Source organism: Betta splendens, chromosome 15, assembly GCF_900634795.4.
Source record: "Betta splendens chromosome 15, fBetSpl5.4, whole genome shotgun sequence".
Classification (NCBI taxonomy): Eukaryota; Metazoa; Chordata; class Actinopteri; order Anabantiformes; family Osphronemidae; genus Betta; species Betta splendens.
The window spans coordinates 14,657,681-14,682,658 of NC_040895.2; the positions used below are offsets into that span (position 1 = coordinate 14,657,681).

The following is a 24,978-nucleotide window of genomic DNA, read 5'->3' on the forward strand; positions in this document are numbered from 1 at the left end:
CTCGAAAGCTCCTGTTGAATGAGACGTAAACCGGGTTGGACGGCCCCACGTGATGTCACGCTGTGTCGTCTTCGCGGCTCAGATCTTGAACGTGTGTTTTGGAATGGTTACGGAACATTAGTAGGATCACCAAATCCTCTTCTTTGACTTCCTGAACATTGTTCCCAGATTATCTGTTCTGTCCCACGCTGTGTGATTTGCCTGGACGTCAATGGGTGTGAGGCACTTTGAAGGAGGAGGTTCCTGGCAGATGCAGAAGCGAAGTGGCTGCACTTGTTCCTAACAGATGTGTTAAAAGGAAGACAAGCAGCGTTTTGTAAACGACTGACTCACAGTCCACATGTTCCCACGTTGGAGCCAGTAAAACCTCCAGTCAAAGTGTCAACCGAGCTTCTGATTCACTGCTGCTCAGGACATGGGAGGGATGCTCCAACAAGCAGGCGTTCTCTCTGACAACACCATCTGTTACCATGGCAACTATTCATGCCAGCGACTAAGACATTTGTAGCTTCAAAAAGTACAGAAGATACAAATATGAAGCTGCAGCCTTTAATGCAGGCAGCTCGGAGTCACAGTCCGGGACGTTGGTGGTGGTTAGTGGTCTAAAAGCTTCAGATTGTACCAAAACATGAACTTTAAGTCAATAATTTGATCATTTTTTTAGATTTTCTGCAACTTGAAAGTAAATAAAAGATTAAGTGCTTTTTCGTCGTTGATATCGGCAGCAGCCGTGAGCAGCTGGAGAGTCTGTGCATCTGCAACACTCTTTCACGCTTTCAGAAGCGTTTGCTGTAGGATAACTGGGATAAGGAATGAATTTTAAAAGGCATCGCCTCATGAATAGAATGATGCCAATAAGGCATCCATCATCCTTTAGGCGCAATTATCACACGCAAGTGGCATCAATTTTTTATTACAGGTGAATCTGTCATCTGCCGTCAGGGCGGGTTTTCACTTGACTGATGATCGTGTGACATCATCACCTCCCGCGGCTCTATCAAACACACACACACACACACACACACACACACACACACACACACACACACACACACACACACACACACACACACACACACACACACACACACACACACATTAAAAATGAAACTGAAATGTCTTAGAACACTTGACCTAAATAATATTTATCCTAATACCATGCTGATATTTTCAAAGCTGAACATGAAACATTAAGTGTTTATGGATATTCTTGACTGCAATAAATAAAAACTGAACTTTAGAAATGTAGGCTGTGTTTGTGATCACATCATGTGCCACATCAGAGTCTTGTATGATTCTCAGCTTTTACTTTAACTACAGGTTTGCTTTTCTCCAGCGTTTTCTCCTCCCATCTGTTTTGTCGTTGCATCTCAGTTGGCCTCTAATATGATAAAGGGAAATGATCATTGTTGCGTTTTCTGCCTCCACATCATCACTGAGCATCAAAACAAAAGAGCAGGTGGCTGCTGTGAACAGATACGGCTGCAGAACCATGAGATGAATGCTACTGGAAGGGATCCAGGTTCTGTACCTGACAGGTGGACTGTTACATTATAACACAGCACGTTGTGAAAGTACAAAACACCAACATTTCACCATTTCTACCACTAATCGTAGTATAAATAATTAACTTCAGGATATTTATCAAGAGGTTTAAAAGACAGCACATCTTTGAAGTGTTTTTCTCAGGGTAGAAGTTGTTTCAGCCAAATCTTAAACCTTATTAACTTTTTTAGATGTACAGATTGAAAGAGCAGTCGACAGGGAAGCGCGATGCATTATACATCAAAGGAGCGTCATCGGATTAAGGGACAATGATGAAAGGAAACCTTATGAAAACGAAAGGCTGGAAAATTACAATTTGTGAAGGTTGAGATAAACATTTTGTGTTTCTGTTGACAAACTTCCATAAACAGCAGAAAAATGATGGCTTCAAATGTGTTCGATCCATTTGTTGCCTCTGTTATTGTATATTTTGTCCATTTTCACATCATCTATTGTTTTAGGTCTCAATGTGCCTGAACTCTCTTTCTTGTGTTCTGATTCTTGTATTTAAACCTTTCTTCTTCCCTTTTTGAGGTGGTCGGTCGAGCACAAAGCCAAGGCCATAACAAAAAGGTTTTCACAGTTTGCTGTCGACTGGTCCTGCACACAGCCCCGACTTGTACTCCATCAAACACCTGGGATGGACTGGAACCGCCGTCCGCGAGTCACACTTTATCGGCCAACATCAGGACCTGACGTGACAGAAGCTGTTGTGGCCGAAAAGAGAACAAATCGCCGCAGGCGGGGACGGAGCTGGAAAAGAGTGGAGCCCGTTGGGCGGGTCTGGACCGGTCTGGACCGGTGGAGACGGTTGTAACGGACTGTCGATGTGTGCGACAGCTCAGTTATGCGCTATATGGCTCACATGATGCGCATCAGGCTCGTCCACCTACTCATATGAGGCTGTATATTCCGCCAGCCCTAGAGTCTGACATGGCTGCGCTGTGAAGAGAGGTTCTTGTAGTCATATATGATCAGTGTTTGGAGGCTGCTCAGGATAAACAGGAAGTGTAATGAAATGTTAAATCATGGGTATGTTCCAGGAGCCCTGCTGCTTGTAACAATATCCACCATGTGTGTATTGATTGGCGCTTTTGTTGGCGTATAAGTTAATTCAGCGCCTCGGGTTACGAAGCTATAAAAGCGGCGCTGTTAAACAGTTGTGTACCTAAGTCCAGTCATCTCAGCCTCAATTCAAGCGTTTGACAGAAGATTCAGGAATAACAGCAGTAGGAGACCTGCTGGACAGTTGGTTGGGTTTTAACTGGGTTAATTATGTAGGTCAGTGATGATCAGCGTTGATCATTATGAAATCTGATATTTGTGGCCATGTTCTCCGTGCTTGTTTACTGTTTAGCAGTTTAATGTGTCTAAATAATGACTGTCGGAACCCGGCGAGCACCTCTGCCACAGCAATAAAACCGGTGTCACGGCTGATTTAGATCTACATGGGCTATGCTTTAATCTGATGTAATATGATTGTGATGCTCCCCTGCGGGCGCACGTCGGCGTGGCGGCGCCGTGACGCGCGGCAGTCGAGGTTGGAGCGGATGAGAGGTGGAAAAGTGTGGGACTCATCAGAGGTGGGTGGAGGCCGCATTCTGCTTGGCTAACTCCTGGTCAACTCAATCGGCTTTCGGCGCAGGCAGACAAGCTCTCTATTGACTTGTAAGCGTCGCCATGGCAACACTCGGTCCCCACTACCAGTTGTCTCACTTCGCTGTGGTGGGGTTTTTTTTAGCTTTGTAAAATCTTTTTGGTGAAGACTTTCCTTCACATCATAGTTTACTGTTAGAGTGCAGAATAATCACAGCCTCTATGTGCTGTTATTGTTATTATGGACACATTTTTACATAATGATGGAAGATGGTCGGTGGACATAACTGTTGCTTCCAGCACATGCAAACCAAAAGATGGCAGCTCACGGACGCCTCTCATTCGCCTGAGCGAATCTGCCAGGAAGAGCAGGATAAACTGCGTAATCCATGTGTGTAGAGCTTGTAGGGACCGGCCCACAAAGACTGGGAGGAACTTCTGCCAAATGAGCTCATGGAAATAGACGCTTCCAATTACAAATAACAGCAGTGAGTCTTCAGTGTATCTGCAAATGTACCTGTTCTTTATCAAAGATATTAATACAGTAATACAACAGATGGACGCATGATACGTAGATTAAAAGCCTTTAATTATTATCCCAAATCAGGAATTCCCTAAACTGTTTGTTTTTTTATCATAATGAAGTTTTAACACAGCAAGAGAGAAAGAGTCGGCACAGTAACGTTCCGTTATTAAACCTCCTGGGTCTCTTGTGGTTTTATGTTTCACCATTTTGGTGATTGATGAACTGATCCCCAGGTAAACGCCCGTCCCAGTCACGTGTGCCACGCAGGTTCTGAAGTCCAAGACAAGTTTGAGTAAATGAAATCCCTTTCATTGATTTCTGAAGTGAAAAAGTCTGTCTTCAAACGTTTATTTCATCTCGGCCTATTGAAAAGCTTTTATGGCCTCTTAAAGCCGATGAGAGATCTGGTAGGAGCAGGAACGCTGCAATTTCCTTTGGCAAATATGTGCATGGTGCAGTAAAAGCAGGGAAAAGCCCGTTAAAGGAGCAGATGGGACCGGCTGTCAGACGGGAGCCGCTCCATAGGAGCGGGCGCGCTGCCATTTTCAGCACGGACAACAAAGAACATGGAGGGGATCAAACCTGAGCTGAAGTTTCAGTCGGGTCCAGTGTTCTGCACGCGCTCGTCAGCGTTTCACCGTTTCACCGTGCCGTTCCTTATTCGGACTTCCTCCTCGCCTCCTGTTGTTCTCGGCATCACACACATCGACTGGTCGATAAATAACCGCAGTCGGATCTGCACCTGGTGGAGTCTCCCCTCAACAAACAACCGGCTGAATCCCGAACAACTTGATCTACTGTCGTCCTGGCGCTTGCAGCATTCATCGTGTTTGAAAGCGGCGACGGCCATTAATCCATTGGAAGATGGCAGAGATGCTCATATAATGGGCTCCGCTTCTGAAAATTGCCCTTCTAAAAGCTTTAAGGGCCTCTGATGGTTGATAGACGCGTCCTGCAGGTACCTGCACTCGGCCGCTGTGCGCCACTAATCATGGGATGCGTTGAAGACGAGCCCGGCTACACCCTCACCTCCCGTGGGCCTCCTGTACCTGCCGGCGGTCCCTCATATACAATACCTGCGCTGCCTCGCTGCCATTTGCATTTAAAGAGGCGCCTCGCAGAGAGCGACTATAGGGGCCGCTTCCTATTTGCAGTCGATTCAGTCGGACGAGCGCGTGTGTGTTCTCCCTAAACGCGCTGTCAGCAAAATAGCGGCCGCTTCCTGTGTTTGTTTAGGAGCTCTGCTGAGAATCGAGTCTCTTCAGCATTTAAATGAAAGAAACACTACCCGTGTACTTGGATCATCAAACGGGGGAAGGACTGTTTTTACTGATTGGCATCTATTAATCACTGATATGAACCTCAGTGCTCGACGTCGCGCAACTTCTGCTTGTGTAATAGTAGTTAATGTGTTTCTGATGATGTAACACTTGGGAAAATTACCTTTTCAGATTGTAGATTCAAAGTGATGATAAAATGTTAATATTTATTATCTTGCGTGTCTGGATTAAACCGAGTGGAACAAAGCTATGTCAGCTTGAAGCATTATTTAAATGTTTGATAGAAGCGTTTATGGGGAACGAGGCTTTAATGTGTGAGCTTTTCTGACATGCTTTTAAAGTACAGTATTCATTATCATGTGATAAGGACATTTTATGTCTAAGTGCTTCATGATTTGCCTCAGTGAAGATGAAAATGGATGAATAGCTTATACACAAAGCTGCAAGAGCAACCGGATGATTCTAAAACTGGGATCTCAGGTTTGAAAATTAACTACAATTTTAAAATATGTTGTTTCTATTTGATTTAATGGCTACATTTAATCTGCCTACATTTCATTACTTTCTCGCCTTAGTGGGAAACGTCTGACTCTGTTTTTGTGTGAGCTGCTTTGGTTTCGACCTTGATGTGTCTGCAGACGCTCCGATCCGGGCCAATTAAATCCCTCTGTACCCCTGGAATCAAGCTGGGCAACAATTTGAATTAATCCTCCTTTTTAAAACGCCAACAGATTTTTAAATGTCCAATCGATCTGAATTCTGACGGTGGCTGATAAAAGTAGTAAAGTACATTTCTGTGACTTCTTTACTGAGGAACCAAACAAAACAGTTCCCAACGCTGTGAGAAATAAAATCACAATCTGAAATGTTACATCATATTTGAAAGAATCTGACTGAATTCATCTATAATTTAAAATAAATTTTTGTTTCAAAGATTGACATTTTTACAGTATGAGCAAAGATTTACCACGTGATTAATAAGACATATAACAAACAAATGGGGGGATTCTGCTGCAGTTCCTTCTGCCTGGTGGAGTTCTGTCTTCTTTGTTGGTATTGTTTTTTCCTGTCTGAATATAGAACATGAAAGCAGAAGACATGAGGTAGTCACTGGAAAAATATGCAAACCACCAAGTCTTGAGTTGTTGGTCCATTTTTCTGTCCTCATGTTGGGTCACTGTGAATATGTTAAAGATCTGTGTCTGTCGTGTTTAGGCTTCTGTTTGTTTTTGGCTCACGTCTGTAGTGTTTTGAACATTTAGTCCTGCCACTCAGAGATTTTCAGTTAATTGGTTATTTAGGATTCCATGCTTATAGCTGTTAGCCTGCCATTTGAAATCACCCTGACGCTTAATCATGTTGCCTGTGCATTCAAATATTGAACGCGTACAGTAGGTTTGAATGGGTTTTGCATTTGGGTTCTTTATAATAGTTGGTCAGGTCATCTCTAAGTCCAGTGGCCTGTGTTTAGGTTGTATTTCCCGGTGTGGGATTCAGGCTGACCTGACCTGAGCTCTGAGTTGACACTGGTGCGTGTGTGTGTGTGTGTGTGTGTGTGTGTGTGTGTGTGTGTGTGTGTGTGTGTGGAATCTCTCTCTCTCTCATTATGACATTTATTTTAAATATGAAACTAGAACACTGAAGTTCTAACAAATGTTTCTCCCCAGTTTTCATTTCCATTACCTTTGATGTATGTTTAATATAATGTAAATCAGCAGAGCTGTGAAAAGCCACAACATGCTGCGTCTAATGTTGTGATTACATAAAGCTGAACGAGCAGCTGTCGTTCACAGGAGGCTCCTGTATGGTGGGATGAAGGTGTTGCTTTTCGCACCAGGGCAGCTGAGCTCTTTGGACAAGTTGCTTTGGAACAACCGCGTCTCTCGCCGTGAGCCAGTGTGTTCTGGAAAACCGTCCTTTGATTCGGGCAAACTTCTAAAAGTCCTCGTCCAAAAGCAGCACGCGAGGCGCTTACGTAAGGACGGGTCCGCTTCTTTTCGAGGTTCTTGTGCCTCGAGTCCCAATAAAAAAAAAAAAAAAAACACAAACAAGAGCTCTCATATTGCAGTGCATCTATTTACAGTGGAGCTGCAGTGAACACGGTTCGTGATCAGTGGCGGCTGGAGCAGATGGTCCAGCACCATCATCATGTAAAACCTGCCTCCCTGAGGTCCGCTGAGCGCTGAGAGCTGAAGGCAGCAGGCCTTTTATATCTTCAGCACCGGCACCGTCCAAAGCAGAACCTGTGGATGAGTGTGTGTGTTCCTCCCGGAGCGCTGATCCCTCCGCGACACCACCACTCCCTGGATCCGCGTGCGTCTGCCGTCTCTGCCCGTCACAGGGCGCCGCCGTCACCAAACTCTCATTGCCTCGCTGGTAATTTGAAGGCACCGCTTTGCTTGTAATTACCCAGCGCCATTATCCGAGCCGATATTAGACTCTGAGCCCCCGAGTTAGAGTTCCCGGCTTGAGCGATGCTGCAACAACAGCACGCTATTTCCAGGGCGCAGTAGGGTTTTCTGTTCTGGGCATCAATAATTCCTCGCTTTCTGCGTTACAGTGACTCCAAAATGATTCCTTTGAAGTATATTGTGGCGCCGTGACGCTCCCCTGACGATTCCCCTCTCCGCCTCCATCCCTTATTGTCACCGTGTTTCTCATCCTCCCTCTTCACAGATCATTATGTTAGAATTATTGCTCACTAGCGCCGTGCTCCGCATCTGTCCCCCCGCGGAGGTTCGGCGCGGTCCCCGTGGAAGCAGCTGAGCTGGACCGAAGCGGTTCCCTCCCCCGACCCGGTTCACTCATTAGAACAAGAGCCGGGAAAATAAAAACAAACCGGCAAAGCATTACATTATTGACAAGAGCACTGCAATGAGCTGACGTTCACACGGAGATAATTAAAGCAGGAAAAGTGTCATTTGAAGTTCAGTGTTTCATTGAACGGCAACTGCGTGGTCGCGGGGACCAGAGAGGAGCGACGGGAGGCCGGCGGAGCCGCGCGCGCGCACGGCCCAGACGCTGGAGCGCAGACGCCGCGTAGGTGCGTGCGTGCGTGCGCGCGCAGCCGCTCCAATTAGTGTTCGCTAATAACTCCTGGCTGCGCATTAATAGATAACGTCCAGCGCGTTCATCCGCCAGCTTACGGCTTCACGGAGCACGCGCCGCCTGAGCCGCGCGAGCGCGTTACAGGACGTTCGGCCGCGTTTGTCAACCTGAGTTACCGCACATGCCGCGTTTATGTTGTGTTTAATATGCAAACTCTATGCAAACTAATTTGGCAGCTCGTTGTTGTTGCTTGTGTTTATTCTGCATATAGATCAATTAATTTCGACGTATCGCGAGCGTAATTAAATCGGAAACGCGGTAATGGTCATGCGCGTGTGCGCGTTAACAGACGACTGCGTAAAGTACACGTATATAAATATACTTTTTACAAGATTTGAGCTGTTTCTGGGTTGATTCTGCTCTTTTTTAAACAGATGTTTGTAGTTGGAACCAACGGTATTTACTCACTGTCCCGCTGAGGTGTTTTTAGCTGCACTTCCTCTGTCGGTGCCGCTTAAGAATGACGTCAACATGAGAGAGCAGGGAGTTTGCTGGATCGCAAGACATCATTTAATACGCACGCGGCCGCGACATCGCTTCTTTGCCCTTTGCGGGAGAGGATGAGTGTGAAAGTTAGGGAACTGTCGTTCCGAGGCCTGCGCTGATAAATATTTCAGGTGGAGAACCGCGGCCCGTCTCTCTGCATCACTTCACGGTGCCCTGCTACAGATGCAAACAGACAAACACTCTCAGGAGGACAAAGTGTATTAAAGCGCTGCCGTCGACAGGTAACCTTTCTCCGCTGCGGTTACAGAGTCAAAGTTACCGTCACGGCTCGAGGGGAGAGGACGGGGTCAGTGAACAGGAAGTGGACGGCGAGTTCAGCCAGCGTTTAATGAGGAGCTCGGGCTGCTCATTCAATGGAGAACAGCCATTTGCATGAAAGGCCAGCAACTAACTGGAAAAGTTTCATTAGGTTGTAGCTCAGGTGAATCTATTCCTTTTGGTAAGTTCTGTAGATGATCGTCCCACTCGCTGCTGTCCAATCATTATAAATAATGGGAATTACAAGCTTGCTCAAGTGGAATCTGTTGGGTTTTTAATATACAGTTGTTTTTTAAACCTCAAAGGTCTGATAATAATTAAAAACAGCAACCTCAAAAATATTTAATACAAGCTCATGGAAAGGAAGCCTTCTCCTTACGATCAAGGAGCTGCAGGTTGTTTCTGCCTGAAAAGCAATTTGACGGATTAAATCAATTGTTTAAATGGCTTCAGAAACATAATCTGTCAGCGAGCTAATGGATTCGCTGCCTGTTTGTTTCAATGTGGCGTCAAACCGCAGGAGAAGTCCTGCTCCCGGTGTGGAAAACACATTAGCGGAGCGGCGACGGCTTCGCTGTGGAGACACGGGTGCTGAGTCATCGTGACCCGTCTGGCAGAGGTCATATTAACCGGTCCCTGCGTCTGAGTGGGTCCCGGTCGCCCCCCGTGCCGACGAGGAGGATGCTGCCGCTCTCAAACGCCTCCATAGAGATTTCCTGCACCGCCTGACGGCGCTGACACTTGTTTTTTTTACCTCTTTGCCGTTTCTGCGAGGGCTCTTTGAGCCGAGCGTCAGTCTGCATCAGCGCATCTCGTTTTTTCTGGCTCCACCTCAGCCCGTCCACCGTGTCCCAGGCCGTCGCCGGTAATTGAGCCAGTCCATGTGACAACGGAGAAAACCTGCCTCCAACTCTAAATGGGCTGTCTGGGATAAGAGGGCAAATGGATGTAGAAATTTCCCCATGGAAGCAAGTTTGAGTCTAATTCTTTAAAATTCATTTAAAAGCCAGGAAACATGCCAGCATGCTGGAAGTCCGTGGCCTGGAGGAATAATTCCTGCACAAAGTACAACAATAAAGCACTGAACACCGCCGTCAGGTCCCGCTACTGTTGAAAGAAAGTTTCATTAAATGCCCCCAAAAATTCAATAAGTCCGATATCAGGGATGTAGGAGCTCTTACGCTACAATTGGAGCCATTGAAGTCAGAGGTATTTTCTTTGCTGGCTCGTGCAGGGAGTCATTTTCAGCCTCTCCATCTCCCGCGTTACGTCTCAGCCTCCAGGGAGCTGGAGCTTTCATTAAAGCCACAGCCCGGTTTAGCGTGTTCCGAATGGGCCCCGTCCATCGATCTGCACGGCCCGCGGGCGCCCGGCCCGTTTTCGGAGCCGAGTGATAAAACTGAACCTCGTCCGGGTGAAACCGCGACCCAGGAAAACTCATGTATGAATGTTAGAGTCTCTGAGAAAAGGCTCCAGAAGTGAAGATAGGAGATTGTGTGAACAGTGGGACGTGGCCTGACAGCTGTGTGGAGGCAGGAGAGCAGCCTTTGATTGTGGCTGTCCATCAGGCGGCGCCTCGTTTCCCCGTCTCATTCAGGAGGATACGAGGCCGCTACGAAGTCACAACTCTGGCTCTGAATATCGGACACGTCCATTATGTGTTCGCGCAGCGACATGGAGCGGTCGGCGGCGGACGCGGGAGCCCGCGAGGCGATGGATGGCGCCGTTTGTGCGCAGCGAAGACCTCCACTTACTGCTCCTCCGGCCTCGGAGCGGGAGATAAAGCGCCCGGACCCCCCGCTGAGCGTAAATATAGCCGTCACCAGTCATCGCTGGCTCTCAGGCCGCACACGGGCTTCCAGACCCTACTTAGCCAGGCGCAGGGAGCTGATCTGCGCAGGGGAGGACGGCCCCACGCAGGTGATGGAGGTACCTGCCACCGCAGCAGCGCCAGCTGATCTGTTACTGACAAATACTCTCCCTGGGACGTGGATCCCTCCACCCCTCCTTCCAACTGTTCTGGGGGGTAGAAACAAAGGGAAAAGCATCGTAAGTGTTTGAAGGCAGACTTTGTCCTTTCAAAGTCATCTCTCTCTCTCTCTAGCTCTACTTCTCTCTCTACTCCTCTCTCTCTCTCTTTCTCTCTCTCTCTCTCTCTCTCTCTCTCTCTCTCTCTAGCTCTACTTCTCTCTCTCTCTCTCCCTCTTTCTCTCTACTCCTCTCTCTCTCTCTCCCCCCAATCCTCTCCCTCTCTTTCTCCCTCTCTCTCTCTCTCTCTCAGATCAGATCAGCCCTGATCCCATCTCCTCGCAGATGCAGCGAGCGGCGCGTGGCTCCGCGTGGTTCGGCCCCCGGTCCGTCTCCTCCTTTGATTCACCAGGCGCCTTCCAAGGGCGCGCGAGAAGCGGCCGCGGCCCGATCTTTAAATCCTCGCCGGTACCGTGCGGTCAACCTGCCGCTCCTTTCAGGTTGATTAGAATTTTTCTTGTTTTATTTATGTCGTTTCTTGTTTACTGATCATCATCGCGTTGCCCTCGGACCGGTCGATATTTCTGCTGTGGAATCAAAGGCACGCGCTCTCTTTCAAAAAGCCATACGTGAAAGAAGCTGTGCATGATATGAAAACATTTGCCAAACACCGGCCAAGGGTAAATACGCCCACGTAACAAAGAGATGAATAAAAAAAGGCTGAATTACCTGAATATGCTGCCTGCTACATGGGCCGCAGCTCAGATCATCCATATATACGACAGATCCCTCTGACTGCACAGGCTGCAGTAAACTCCCCGGCTGTTTATTCAGCAGCGTTGCCTCGTGTTCGAGTGAATGACAAACTAATATAGTCATAGAGCACTCCATAAAGTCTCCCACACGCACAGACCGGCAGCGGCCTCATAAAAGCGAGACTTATTTCCGTGTCACCAAATGGTAAAATCTGTGAAAGAACGTTAAGAGGCTCTTTTCCCCCCAAAATAAATGAAGAAACGAGTCCACAAAGAAAACTGTGAAGAGCGAGACTCATCTCTTCTTAAACTAATTAGTTAAGCCTCCAGGCACTTAAAGTTAGAAAGAGGGTTGAATGTGCTCTGCATTCAGAATGGCCTGGAAATCTATGATATGAGGAGGATTTGTGAATTCACGCCATTCAAGCAAACGTGGCGCATCTTAAAGGAGACGGGACCGCGTTCATTGACTCACCGTTGTTATGAAAACAATGTAACGTGGAAGCAGCGTTAAGACCCTGGAGACCAGTATTCATTCAGGGTTTCATCCATCTTCAGCTGCAGTGTCTGGTTATGATGCAGCACTCAGGTGTTCGGGCTCGTTTCATCACCTCTCCCTTGTGTTTCTACAGGAACGTTTACCACAGTCCAGCTTTAGGTCTTATTTGTTTCATGTATGAGAACGTGTGATTGTATTGTAGCATTTTGGAGAAGACGAGTAACGTTATGCTTCTTAACAGGTGGTTTCTGTTCTGGCAGCATCGGTTTTTCCTTCAACCTCATCCTGTGCTTCAGGAAAAGTCAGAAAGCCTGATGTTATGCGTCTATTATCGGAAAACCAAGTACCAGAAAAGCTTCGTCTTCATCCATCCAAATGTTACGCGCTCATAATCATGATTTATCAGCGCTCGCTGTACAGTATGTATAAAAAAAGACACAATCATGCGGACAAAATGAGTCCGTATCTCCACCAGGAGAGCAGGCGGCCGCACTCCAGAGTGCTTTAAAGTGATCAGAGAGGAATCATATTTAGCTTTCTGCAGCCATGGAGTTGGAAAATAACTCGGCTGAATGGATTTATGAAGACTCTGACGCAACCTGCTCAGCCGCGCACACAGATATGCGGTTAGCGAGTGGCCTGCGACGCCGCAGCTGCAGAGGCGGATATTTCCCCCGGGGGTGCGCGGGGAACGCGACGAGTCAAAGCGTCAGCGCAGTCGACGTGCGTTCGTCATTAGGAGTCACGCTTTCCATCTCTGCTTGTTGTGAACGCGCCGCTGTGAGCTGTGCTAATGGACGCACACCCGCCCCTAGAAGCTGTTCATTAGAAGCATCAGCGTTGCCTGTCTGTGAGGTGAGGCCCGCTCCGACCCGGCACACGGAACCGGCCCGACTCTGGGCCCTGACTCCGTTCCTCCTGCATCACGGTGCGTTGGACTGAGCCTAGAGTTTCTACACATTCACACATTTGCCCTTTTTTCTCAGCGCGTGGATCATTTAAGACGCTGCCAGTTCAATTAGTACTCCTGCAGCTGAGCTCATGCAGTATGAGACAGTTATTGCTTATATCACATACTGAAGTGTGATTCAAGGTTGCAGGATAGCTAATAGCTAATTAAGAGCTATATAATGAGCTGGCTGCGTGAGATGAACCCGAACTCCTTATTATAGATGAGAGGCGAACGCGTCACTATCTGTTACATTTAGGATCTCAGTTCTGTGTGTGTGTGTGTGTGTGTGTGTGTGTGTGTGGACACATGCTACTGTTGTCAGGAACAGTGAGTTTACTTTTTCCTCCTATAAGCTCAGCTCAGACCAATGTTTGCCGTTGACGCCTCATAAACCAATGAACCTGTCAGAGGCTTTTTAATATTATTCTTAATTTACACATGATTCCATACAAATTCTGCAGGAAGAGGTTTGTATCACTTGTCGCAGCGGAGCAATCATGAATCTACCATCACATTGCACACGGGCAGTATTTCTCCTTTCTGCCCAGGCTGTTGTTGGATGCAGCCATTGTGCTGAAGTCAGCGGAGTTTTCTCTCCTCAGGAGCCGCCGTGACGTTCTTTACCTCGCGCCAACGGAAGGAGATAATGAGGATGTTTTTATGCAGGTGGTCAGATGAACATCTACTGTAGGTGGACCACGAGGACCAGAGAATACATAATTTAACAGCCAAGCACTTATGCAGCTTAGCAGTTGGAAATAACATTGTGTAACACCTGTACTGTCAGCTCGGGCCCCTTTCGCTTCATGAAAGATTCAAACGGTTTTTAAGCCGGTCTTTCTTATTATAATGCCTGCAGGAAAATGTCGTTTTATTTTTGCTATTGTTTAGGGCAGATGCTTCAGGATTTGTTTTGTCCCAAAGGTTCACAGCACAAACCTTTTCCTTTTTCCACCTTAATCAACACCAAAGTGTTTTTATATTACTTTCCATTTTCACATTGTGCGGTGTTTGGCCTTATTCAGGAGCAAATTTATTCTATTCATGAGCACTGCTGATGTGTTATTTGGTCCAGACTGGAGATAAATTACTGCAAAATGATGTGCAGACTTTTATAATCACAGAGAATCTATCCAGGTGTTTCCTTTATTACCACTGTAAGTTAGATACTTCTGCTTTAAAAGCACCGGAACTCCCTCAGAAGCAACGAGACCTTAAGCTTGAGTGGAGGCATCTATATCCCATCACTGACCACTTTAAACGCCTCGGTGGCCACCGACAATGTGATCACACGCTATTTTTACTTAGCCGTTTTATTTATTAGGACCCCGTGCTCTGGAGTGATGCAGAGCACTGACGGATCGGCGTGAAACGGGACGATTGTTGTTGAATTCGCTGCATCCTGTGGCTTAAAGTGGGAACAGCAGCAGCCTTAATTGCTTTCATCATCCAGAGGGACGTCTGAGCTTCATGCTCCTGGTGGAGTCTGTCTGATAGAAGGCTGCACATTGGGCTGGTGGGGGTCATTTTCGGGGCTTGCAGTGCTCCTCCTGTTCCTCCTCCGACTAAGTAGCAGACACGGGTTCTTTATTACAGCGGCGAGAAAATGAAGCCCGTTCCTCAGAGACTTGAATTTTTCCTGTAGTTAAAGTCTGTGCTATAGTACTATGCCATCAAAAATACGGTAGTCTTAATGTACTGTAATATTATGTGACCTAACCATTAAGCCATATGGCCAAAAATTAAATAATAATAGCTCAGCAAATAACAGATGAGCCTTTAAAAAAACCTAAAAACAAGTTACTGTAGGTTTTCAAAACTGGGATGTTTTTATTTAAGCATTCATTTATTCCCCCATCATGAAAAGCTGAGAGCTTTTTCTTATGCTAATTACCAGAAATGTTCAAATAACAAAGGTTCGAGGGCAGAAAAGGAGTTTCCCTCCGGACAAGAAAGCGAAGCGTGGCGTGCGGTTGAAGGTGTGGTGGCGCTGAACGGATAATAAGGACAGACGCTCGGCGATGCTCCTGCAGCGAGAGTGGAGGCTATTTTTCAGCAGATTGCTTCGCACTGCCCACACGAGCTAATTATACCGGCTGCTCATGCGAGTCATGTATGGAGAAATTGTGTAATTACTAAGTCGGTGTTCTTGTTCTAGCGGTGATTTTGGCTCCGCGTGCAACACGAGCACGGTGCTTCGTCTCTAGTTCCGCGCTTGTTCGGGTTCTGCTTTGAAATGGAGCCGTCCGGTCGAATGGACGACACAGGCCGCAGGAAAACAGGAAGCGAGGACACGAGTGGGTTCAGCTGTCGGGACAAGGGCGGCGGCTCCTCGTGGACGGAGGAGGTGACGAGGGCGGGTCCACAAACCCAACGCAGACGTGGACGTGGACGTGGACGCAGACGAAGCTCTTAACTCAGGTTCCCTGAAGCGTCTGCACGCTCTCCAGCTGGAGGGAAATAGATCCAACGCCCCGACGTCCGTCTCAAGGTTTCAGGGCAGTGAAGAGGGGCCACTTCAGCCATGTGAAGCACCAGCATCACACAAACCAGTGCAGCTGGACTCCACTGTGTGTCTTTAGTGTCCTCGAACCCTCCCATGCTGGTGATGGGAGATTTTCCTGGATGTACAGTATTTGTGTCTTTGTTTTGATAGAGACTGAACTGCACAGCGATCCCTCAGGTTTCGTCTCCACAGTCAGATGTCCCATATGCTTTTTGGGCCTTGATGCAGTCACTGGTTCAAACCCAACTTATCATTCACATAATCACAAATATGCAAGTGGCTACAAGTGTCTTGTGCAAGCACTGTTACAAGTGATAAGATACAGTAATTCACAGGTTTAACTCAGACGCTAGTGTCAGAACTGTCATATGGTTCATGATCTGCTACTTTCTCCACGGGATAGAACTTCTTATTTCACATTTCAAGTAGCTGTCAAGTACAAAGGAAAGTAGAAAAATGTTCTGTGCTGGCGCTGCTTCAGGGTTTCTGTCTCCTGTAGGCTGTAATATTCCCTCTCATCATATCTCAGTGATGGTCAGCGCCTTGACCTCAGACAGTGTCACGCAGCCTGAATTATTCCCTGTTTGTGGCAGTTCATCACTGACTGTCTGCTCCTGTATGTTAAAAAATGTGTTTGGTGGCTTTTATAACTTTGATGCTGATGCTTGAAACGTGCAGAATCACGTTTGTGTGGGTGTCGACTCTTAAAATGAAGAAAGAAAATAAGTGATTTACGAATAGTATCTTCAAAATGTCTAACTTCCTTTTCAATGAAGCATGAAAACGAGTAATTATTGCTCTAATTGTAGAACGGGAGCGTGAATGGCTGCGGTCGTCGCCTCCCTCCTCACAGGCACAGATGCGCACGGCGCTCGCATTCCAAAGGCTCTGAAGCACACGCGTTTTTGTATAACAGTTTTTATTTTTTTATATGAAACAAATCAATTCTTCCAATGTCGAAGTGTGAAATGTAACTTTATCATGAATTCTCACAGTACATTCAGTTAATGTTGATCTGAAAGAAAACATCTTTGAACTTGGCACTTAGAAAACAACCACGAGGAATTGTCACCTTTATTCATTTAGAACAAAATTTACAAAGCCATTCAGTCATTTTTTTTTAAAAACGTTACTTTTTTTTTAAACTCAACTGAGAATATTCAAAATACACTTTTAATGTTGCTTCTCTCTCTTTGTACTCACAAATATGTACATTAGTCTGTGTCGCGCCGCGTCGTCCCGCTGACTCGTCGTTGCCGGTAAGAAAAATCCGCCGCTCGCGTTCTATTTATACGTCTTCACTCACGCAGCTCAGCTCAGCTCAGCTCTTGGACCTGGTGAGCGAGCCGGAGTGTCTGTCAGCGCTCAGATGGACGTCCCGTGGCTGGGCTCGCTGATTTCTGGGATGGCTCCTCCTGGCACTGGTTGGTAGGACATTGGCATGGGTGTCTTGACTGGACTCTGCCGGAAGAGCCCCCCGTTGGGCGCCCTGTGTTTGCAGCGGATAGAGGGCATGGTGGCACTGCTGAGGGGCAGGGGCAAGGTCCTGCCAGAGGCCGGGCCCAGTGTCCTTCCGGCCCCATGAGCCTCCTGGAGGAAGGAGGTCACAGAGAGAGGCGGCGGGCCCCGGTGGCTCGGGTAGTCCCGAACAGACAAGGCCTCCAGGGACTGACTGGGCTGCATGCTGCCAATGTCCAAGGCAGAGATCTCGATAGACTGGCCTGGGAGCTGTTTGTGAGCCAAGTCCTCGTCCAGGAGGCTGTTTAAACGCTGGTGGACCTGTTCCAGGTTCACCTCTTTGTCCTAATGACAGATGGAAAGACAGGCAGAGCCAGAGAGTGTGCGTAGAATGAAAGAAGGCGTGTAGAGTTTTTTTTTTTTTTTGAAGAAGAAGAAGAAGAAGAAGAAGGGAGAGCATAAATGTGGTTAAGCAGGAGTGTGACGAGGAATAACAGTGAAAACGAAGGTGAGCGAGAGAGTTGAAGAGGTCAGAATGGGAACGGAAGCGAGAGAGAGAGAAGTCAGGAAAACATGTTACAATGGTTCTTTCAACATCACCATCAAGAGCAGCTACTGTATCTTTAGTGCATGCAAAGCAGTCTATTAAGAGAAAGTCTGACATGCATCTGCTTATGCTAAAAGGATGCTGAGTAGAAACACTGGCTTCCTCCTGCTCCACTACCAAGCTGGTGCAGCATCAACAACTTTCCAGGCAGCTCAAATCAAGGGAGACGTCACCTTCAGCCACTACAGTAAATCTACAACGCGAGGCTGTAAAACGGTGACGTCTCCGCCTGTGGAATGAGCTGAAATGAAGATGTCTCTTCATGCAGAAGCCCTTTAATTTTCTCTGCAATTAGCCGACCACACACGTGCAGGAGGCGACTCTTGCATGAAGAGCATCAGCTGTTAACAAGACAGGCTCCAATGCACAAATCCAATGAATCTGACTTGGTGAGACAATAAAATTCAAACAAAGACAAAGTAGTTAATGTCAGTAAACTGACGTAACTAAATTATGTTGAAGAATCCTTCAAAATAATTGTGTTTTAGTCCAGAAAGACATCGATGAGACTGAGCACGTGGGAGAGGAGAGGGAAAGGCCAAATGAAGCGCCCGTCGCTGTTTATTGTCCTTCGAATGCTCGCATGCTCCCGTTTGGCTGCACTCTGCCCTCCTCAGCAGCACCTCTTCATGCACCACTTAAACGCCACACACAAGACACAAACGGGCAAATGACGAGAGACCAATGGCGTGAGATGACGAATGGAAACGACTACAGTCTCCCCCTGCGCGGTGCCATGCCCTCCCCCACCTCCCCCCACCTCCCCCCCGCCCTGATGCAGCCGTGACCTGCACGGCGCAGCACGGGTTCGCTCCTGACCTGTGTCAAGAGCCCTGGTCTCCTCCCAGTCTCTGTCTCTGTCCTGTCTCCCCTCTGGTGTAGTGCCTATGTCATTATATGTCAATGGGCCAGAAACCCTTTCCAGACTGCAGTCCACCTGCTGGAGATCAGACAACGATACAGAACCAAGAACAGTCTACTGTGATTCTGGACATTGACATATAATTGCAACAAAGTGCTAATCAGCTCATGAGCGGAACAATTGAGCATTTTGCTTTTGGAAATCATCATGGTGGTGTGACTTCAAATTAGATAAACGCTGTTGGTGTTAAAAGGCAGGTGAGACTCGCTTGCTTCTTTGGCTTAAAGCTCCCGATAAAAGGCACAGATCTGATTGTGTTCCCATAAGGAGGAGGTGACCAGGCTCACAGAAGGCTTTGTGACAAATGGCCGTCATAATATCCACATACTGTAAGTGTGTGCTGTCATGCGGCGTGAGTGTGTGTGTGTGTGTGTGTGTGTGTGTGTGTGCAGTACAGTGCATAGTTGTGACGACTGGAGAGAACAGAACAGCAGCTGTTTTAAGCCGTAATGTGGTAAAACTGTTCAATAATTAAAGACTATAGTATGAGAAATGTGTAAAAATGCAAGTTTCTGACCTCTCTGAATGTGATAAAACTGCTTCAGTTTCACATTTGATGCGTTCTGCTGCAGAAACCTGTCGCTGCTGCCGTTCAAGTAACTACAAAAGTCGTCCTGTTGCGTTTGGAGTGTGCAGAGAGCGAGCGTGTGATACCATGAGTGCGGACACCGCTCAGTCACCATGTGAATGAGGTTGTGCATGACAGCAGCATGTGGTTATTATAAGAGCACCTGCACAGTGGCTGAAAAAGAAGCAGCAGGACCGAAGTGGAGCCCATCGCTGGGGCACTTCGCTGTGCGGCCTCTCTTTTCAGCGGGACTGGACCTAAACGTGGCCCGAGCCAGAGGTTCCTATTGGATTGTTGGGCTGTCGAGTCAAACAGGCAGGTCAAGGCTCGGACCTTTTGCTGTCTGCTTTTGCTCACACTTTAGTTTAGGGATCCATGTCAAGCCTTAGTCTGGACGCCTCATGCAGAGGGGCCGCCCAGTCGACAGCAGCAAGATGAAGTCAGAGCTCTAAAGCATTTAAGACTTGAATGGATTAGCTAAAGAGAGCTATTGTACGACTGAAGCACTTATTGACTCAGACGTACAATTCCAGTGTGTGGATTTAATTTTCAATGTTCTTGCTATTGTTCGGATTCGTCAGGCTGTTCGTTCGCACGTTTTCATGTCAGAATGAGAGAGAATCACAGTATGACTGAGAGAGAAGTCCCTACCACAGCACCCCAACATGAAGGAATGAGCAGATCGATCACATGATGTCTGGACTATCATCAGGGGCACACCTATTATAACTGGGTGTACTGCAGCTCGACTAAATCGGGGCTGGCGTCAGCGCCTGCTGGATCCATAAAGTAGAGTGTGGCAGTGGCATCCCTGGGCAGGACCGGGGGGCCCGGGGGTCTGGGTCTGGACCGCGGCCTCGGAGGGGCGGGGGGGCCCGTGGAGGCCACCGCGGCCCGGTTCTGGCTTAGCAGGCTCGGGCCGGGGCCCGGGGCCGGCGGGTTGTCAGCGGTCACCTCTTTGGGCTGCTCTCTCCTGCAGTGGTTGCTGTTCCACCAAGTCTCCAGCGCCGCCACCAGCAGCGCCAGCAGCAGCCCGGCGGCCAGGATGCAAAACACGCCGGCAAAGCTGTGCAGGCGCAGGGCCCGGCCCTCGGGCTGCGCGTCCGCGTGGCTCTGCAGGTCGCAGCGGCCTTTCTTTGGCCACCACTTCTGCTTCAGGATGTCCAGGTCGCCCTTTTCTTGGAGCTCCAAAATCCTGCGGGGCGAGAAAGGGTTTTTCAGGATGCCGGCTTAATTTATGTTAAATACTAGTCCGATTACAAACACTAGCACTCTCTAAAAGGCTCGCAGCCAAACGACGCGTTCCGCGCAAACAAGGCGAAGAAAAACAATCACGGCAAAATTAATTGGTTCCGTATCAAACTGTGTGAGCGTGAAAACAAGGATGATCAAATACTGGAGCCAGCCCATTAGTTTGTGTACAGAGAGCGGGGAGGACTGGATGGACGGATGCTGCGCGGGGAACGACGCGGGGCCGAGCACAGGCCGTGAATCCGTCCCGTCAGAGCCGTTAACCTCCCGCCCGCTCGTTATTCAGCGCCGTCGCCGTAGCCCGAGCCCCCCCCCCCGGCCCCTACGTACTTCTGGGAGAAGAGGTCCCGGTAGGGGCTGCCGTGCTGCAGGGCCACGCCGTAGCCCCTGGTGCTCAGGCTGTTCCCCGCCACCGTCAGCGTGCAGTCGTCGTCCGTCAGGGCCGCGTACTCCACCACCGCCATGTCCCACAGGAAGGCGTAGGGCTCCCGCTTGGCCTGGAAAAAGACCCCCCCCGACACACAGAGAGCGGCGCATGACCACGGCAACGCGAAAGGAGAGGACGGTGCACCTCTGACTTCCACTGCGGCTCATCGGTGCCGCTTCTCACCGACTCGGTGGCAAGACTTGTGACTGCGGGGAAGCAGCGAGCAGAGCAAACACAAAGCGTCACCAGGCAAGATGTTTGCACAGAAATTAGCATAAATATTTAGCCCATTCATTAGAATAAACACTGAATAGCTGGCATGACATTCGATTTCTCCACAAAGAGGATGAAAATAGCTGCATCTCCTTGTCTGTTTTGTTTTTTCTAGCTTTGCATTCATCTCCGCGTAGCATATTTTCAGAGACACAATCACGCGCCTGGAGCGCTCCGAAGAAAATGTAGAACAACCGCCGCTGAAGATCTGTGTGAAATCCCTCTGTTTTCCTGTTTGCGTGTCCTCGGCCTCCTTCCACTTCTGATTTAAGACTCCGCTCTGAGCAAATGCAGGTTTAACAAAGCTCATCTCGCAAACCTCATTAGGACGACACAGGGCTCCCGAGTTCAACCCCCCTTCAATAAATAAACATCCCCGCGCACGCGAGGTCGCCGTGAGGAGCACGCGGCAGTTTGAGAGCCGTGAACAACAAGGGCATCTTTCAGTAATTGTGAATAAGACGCTTTTAAAACCAAAGTGCTGTTTTGTATTGATATATATACACATCTGCCACTGGACCGATGCAATTAGCTGCCTATAAAATGCAGCTCTTCAACCTAGGCCCCACATAATTAAGACTTATGCCTCACTTTGCACTTTTTGTGTGTTTATAGTTGTATGTTTTTATGTTGCGGAGGTTAAATGTCTAAAATATGAACTGAGCACAACAAAACCATCAAACGTACCTGGTTCTTTATCTCGAAGGCTCAGCTTATGTTTCATAGTAGTATTTTCTAAATAAACTGAACTTTCACGTCAGTTATTTATGCTAATGTGTCTCGCTGAGGAGAAAAAGCACATCCAGATTCCATCCCATCCACGTTGACGCGGACCAAAGGGGGCTCTGACCTTCTTGATTCCCTCTGAGGGGCTGGAGACCGAGTTGTCGAAGCCGTTGTTCTTGTTGACGATCTTCCAGAGCTCGGCGAACGTGTTGTCCTGCTCCAGGGGGTTGGTGCCTTTGGCCCGGAAGTACTCGTAGACGGCGGAGTCCCTGACGGTCCCGTAGGCCACGTCCACCTGCTTGGACAGATCCTGGAACGACCTACAGGGAGGAGACGTGGTTGGAGCTCTGAACCATCGCTGAGCGTTTCCTCAACGGAACGTTCAGTCACTTTACATTTTACAAGTTTTAAATCAATTTCACCACAGTTCTTATATTCTTTTTGCATAGTTGTGTGTGTTTAATGCTTGTAAAACCATAACCTGACTTTTAAATTTCTTCCCATGATGCAAGAAACCATTGACTTCTGAAATGCACCTCTCCGCCTCCATTTTTTCCTCCGCCTCAGTGTCTCGCCTCGCGAACGTCGACTTTTGCCTCCGTGTGAAATCCAAGCTTTAACCCCCCCCCGGCTCCCCTCCGTCCAATCATCCTGCCGCCTCCTCCCCGGTGCACGTCGGAGCAAATCACTAATCACCGTGTTCTTTATCAGCCAAATGAGCTGCACCTGTAGCGCGCTGCCTGCTGCTTCCCATTCGAGTCGACGCTTCGCTCGATGCTGCGGCGTGAGCGCCTCCAGCATCCAGAGCAACTGACCACGTTGGGTGATTAGGGCTCTGCCACATTATGGCAGATGACTTGGATGTAAACAATGGGTACATCCAAAACTAACCCCGTGTTTATTATGGAGACTGTGTGCAAATTAGGCGTCTTGCAGCAGCTGTATTTTATATGTAATGATAATTGCCAATTTCGTACAGAATCGCTTTTTGCTTAATGCCAATGTCATTGTAATTAGAGTTAGGCTCCAATGTAATTTGAATGGCAATCTACGCGAAAGATTAGCCATTTCCGCGGCTGGTGTGGAGTTGATGTATTTAACATGTCGCCCTGTGTTTTTACTGCATTTCTTTCGAAAAATCAACATATTGAAGTAGCATCAGAAAATTTAAATAGCTGACATTTTCCTCACTTCGTTTCCCCGGAACGTGAGAGGAGCGCTTATCTCCAGATGATGCTGGGCTAATTCAACCATTTAATTATAAGCCTGTATAGTGTAGCAGTGGCTGTTAGGAAAGAAGGCCGGCAACAGAGACAGAAGCAAATGATTAGACGCGTCATGGTCTCCAGCTTTTTCCTGTTGCAAGTTCTAGTGCACCCATTAAAATTCACTCTGTCTAACAATATACACCATATATAAACAATACAGCACTTTGGTGCCACCAGCATCCATATATTAAATGAAACAACATCTCTGCTTGTTTTCATTTGTAAGGCATCATGCAGTTTACTGTACGTTTAATTCCTCCTGAATGCGTAGCCGTAGCAACCCCGCACAGACCCGCACACACAGGCCTTTCTCCTGAGCACGCGTGTGCATGATTTCCTCCGAGGTGTTTGGAATCAAGAACAGGCAGCTGTACCGCTGGGTCGTGTGTAGGATTAGAAATGCACTTCAGCTAATTAGTATTAATCCGTATATCTCGGAGGATAAACAAAGGTGAGGAAGAAAACTAACAAAAAAAAAATCTGTGTTCAGGGGCGTTTATGAGGCCACGGAATAAAGAGGGGTTGTAGAAAAAAATGGAATAAGCGCGTTTTAAGTAACATTACCAGTTGGAAAATAAAGATATTGATTGTGATCACACGCTGCAGCTACGCACCCAGTGCTCACATCTACTGCATGCCGTCTCTGGGCTGCTGCAGCTTCTTGGCAGCGTGACAGTGTTTTGAAGCGACTTGTCGACAGCACAAAGTCGATTTCTCCCAGAATCATAAAAACATCCTGCCTTTAAATGCTTTTCCTATACACAGAACCGCTCTGCATCTCACGATCGCCCTTTGAAATTCAAGTCATTCCGCGGCCTCACATACAGTATTACCTGTTTGTCAGCTTCAGAGACACAAGCTCCATTTTAAAGTGCCTGTTGCCGTAGGAGACAGCATCACAAAAGTCTGACAGGGTGCCGCCCCTTCAACACAGTCTCCACCGTATAGAACCTTATTCAACATTCTTACTGTACGGTGCGTTTTACAAAATGAAACCTTTGCGCTCCCCAGTTGGGATTCCGTCTCCCGCCCGCGACCAACTCACGTTCACCCTCCTGACGGGAGCGCCGACGCTCCTCCTCTGCCCAGTGCAATGAAACGGCTCTCACCAAAATCAAATCAAAAGTCACAAAACCTCCTGTGTAAGTGTCCTGGGCCATTTGTTCCTCAGCAATTCTGTTATGCAAAAGAAAGTGTCTTGCTCAAAGGAGAGGAGGAGGTGAACAGTGAGTAATAAAAATGAAAATAAATATGAACACAGCATTTTGTGTGTTTAAAATTGAATCAACGTTAAAGACGTTGCAACTTCTTTTGGGCCTTAGTTTAGACACGAGGTGTAAGATTCATTAAGCCGGCTTGGAAATTACAGTCAGATTATAAAAGACAGCGCAAACCTACAGTTTTTCCATTTAACATTTGCTTCCACAGTTTATGCTGTTGACAAGTGAAGCCGCAGTTGGTTCGAATGCGCTGCTGCTCAGCGAGCGCTGACGCTGGGCCGTTTGAAAGCTGATGTCAGGAACACAATGGAGCTCACGTGACGCCTTTCTTCCACCTTATCTTGAAATAGAGGGTGAAAGAAACCCTACACTCGAACAATTATCGCCAAATACGGTGCTAACGTTTTAAACAAGTGGCCTGTAATTTGTCACCCAGCCCAAGTAATCAATGTGGAGTACGCGGGTATTACAGCAGCGCATGCAACAAGCTGTGCAATGGTGTAGAAGGTTTTAAATCAGCGTTTAGTCCTTAAAACCTGTTTTCTGCCACAGGTCTGTGGGAAAAAATCCACACGCACCCGTTTCCACAGGTGAGATGAGCTTCTTAGCATTCGGATCCGCTCCTCACATGTCCACACGTGGCTATTTGTTCAACACCGGACCGACCCAATGCAATCACAAGCCTCCCTGCTCGTTCTTCGGGGAGACACCGAGCACCAAATTGGATTCACGGACAAATAACATTTGGACTGGGGACA

At 47.8% G+C, this 24,978-nt stretch overlaps 1 protein-coding gene across 4 annotated transcripts in view; it reads right to left on the minus strand.

Moving 5' to 3' along the window:
* Positions 1 to 16,402: 16,402 nt before the first annotated feature.
* Positions 16,403 to 24,978, minus strand: part of grid1a (glutamate receptor, ionotropic, delta 1a) — a 132,534-nt gene continuing 123,958 nt past the window's right edge. For 2 of the 4 annotated variants that reach the window (XM_029174823.3, XM_029174824.3), the window contains exons 14-18: positions 21,857 to 22,052; positions 20,637 to 20,803; positions 20,010 to 20,250; positions 18,385 to 18,505; positions 16,403 to 17,303 (exon numbers count right to left, since the gene is read on the minus strand). In XM_029174823.3, coding sequence (XP_029030656.1) covers positions 16,822 to 17,303; positions 18,385 to 18,505; positions 20,010 to 20,250; positions 20,637 to 20,803; positions 21,857 to 22,052 — 1,207 coding nt within the window. In that variant the 3' untranslated portion in view covers positions 16,403 to 16,821. The remainder of the gene's footprint in view (positions 17,304 to 18,384; positions 18,506 to 20,009; positions 20,251 to 20,636; positions 20,804 to 21,856; positions 22,053 to 24,978) is intronic. The other 2 variants (XM_029174825.3, XM_029174826.3) reach the window with 2 other exon arrangements.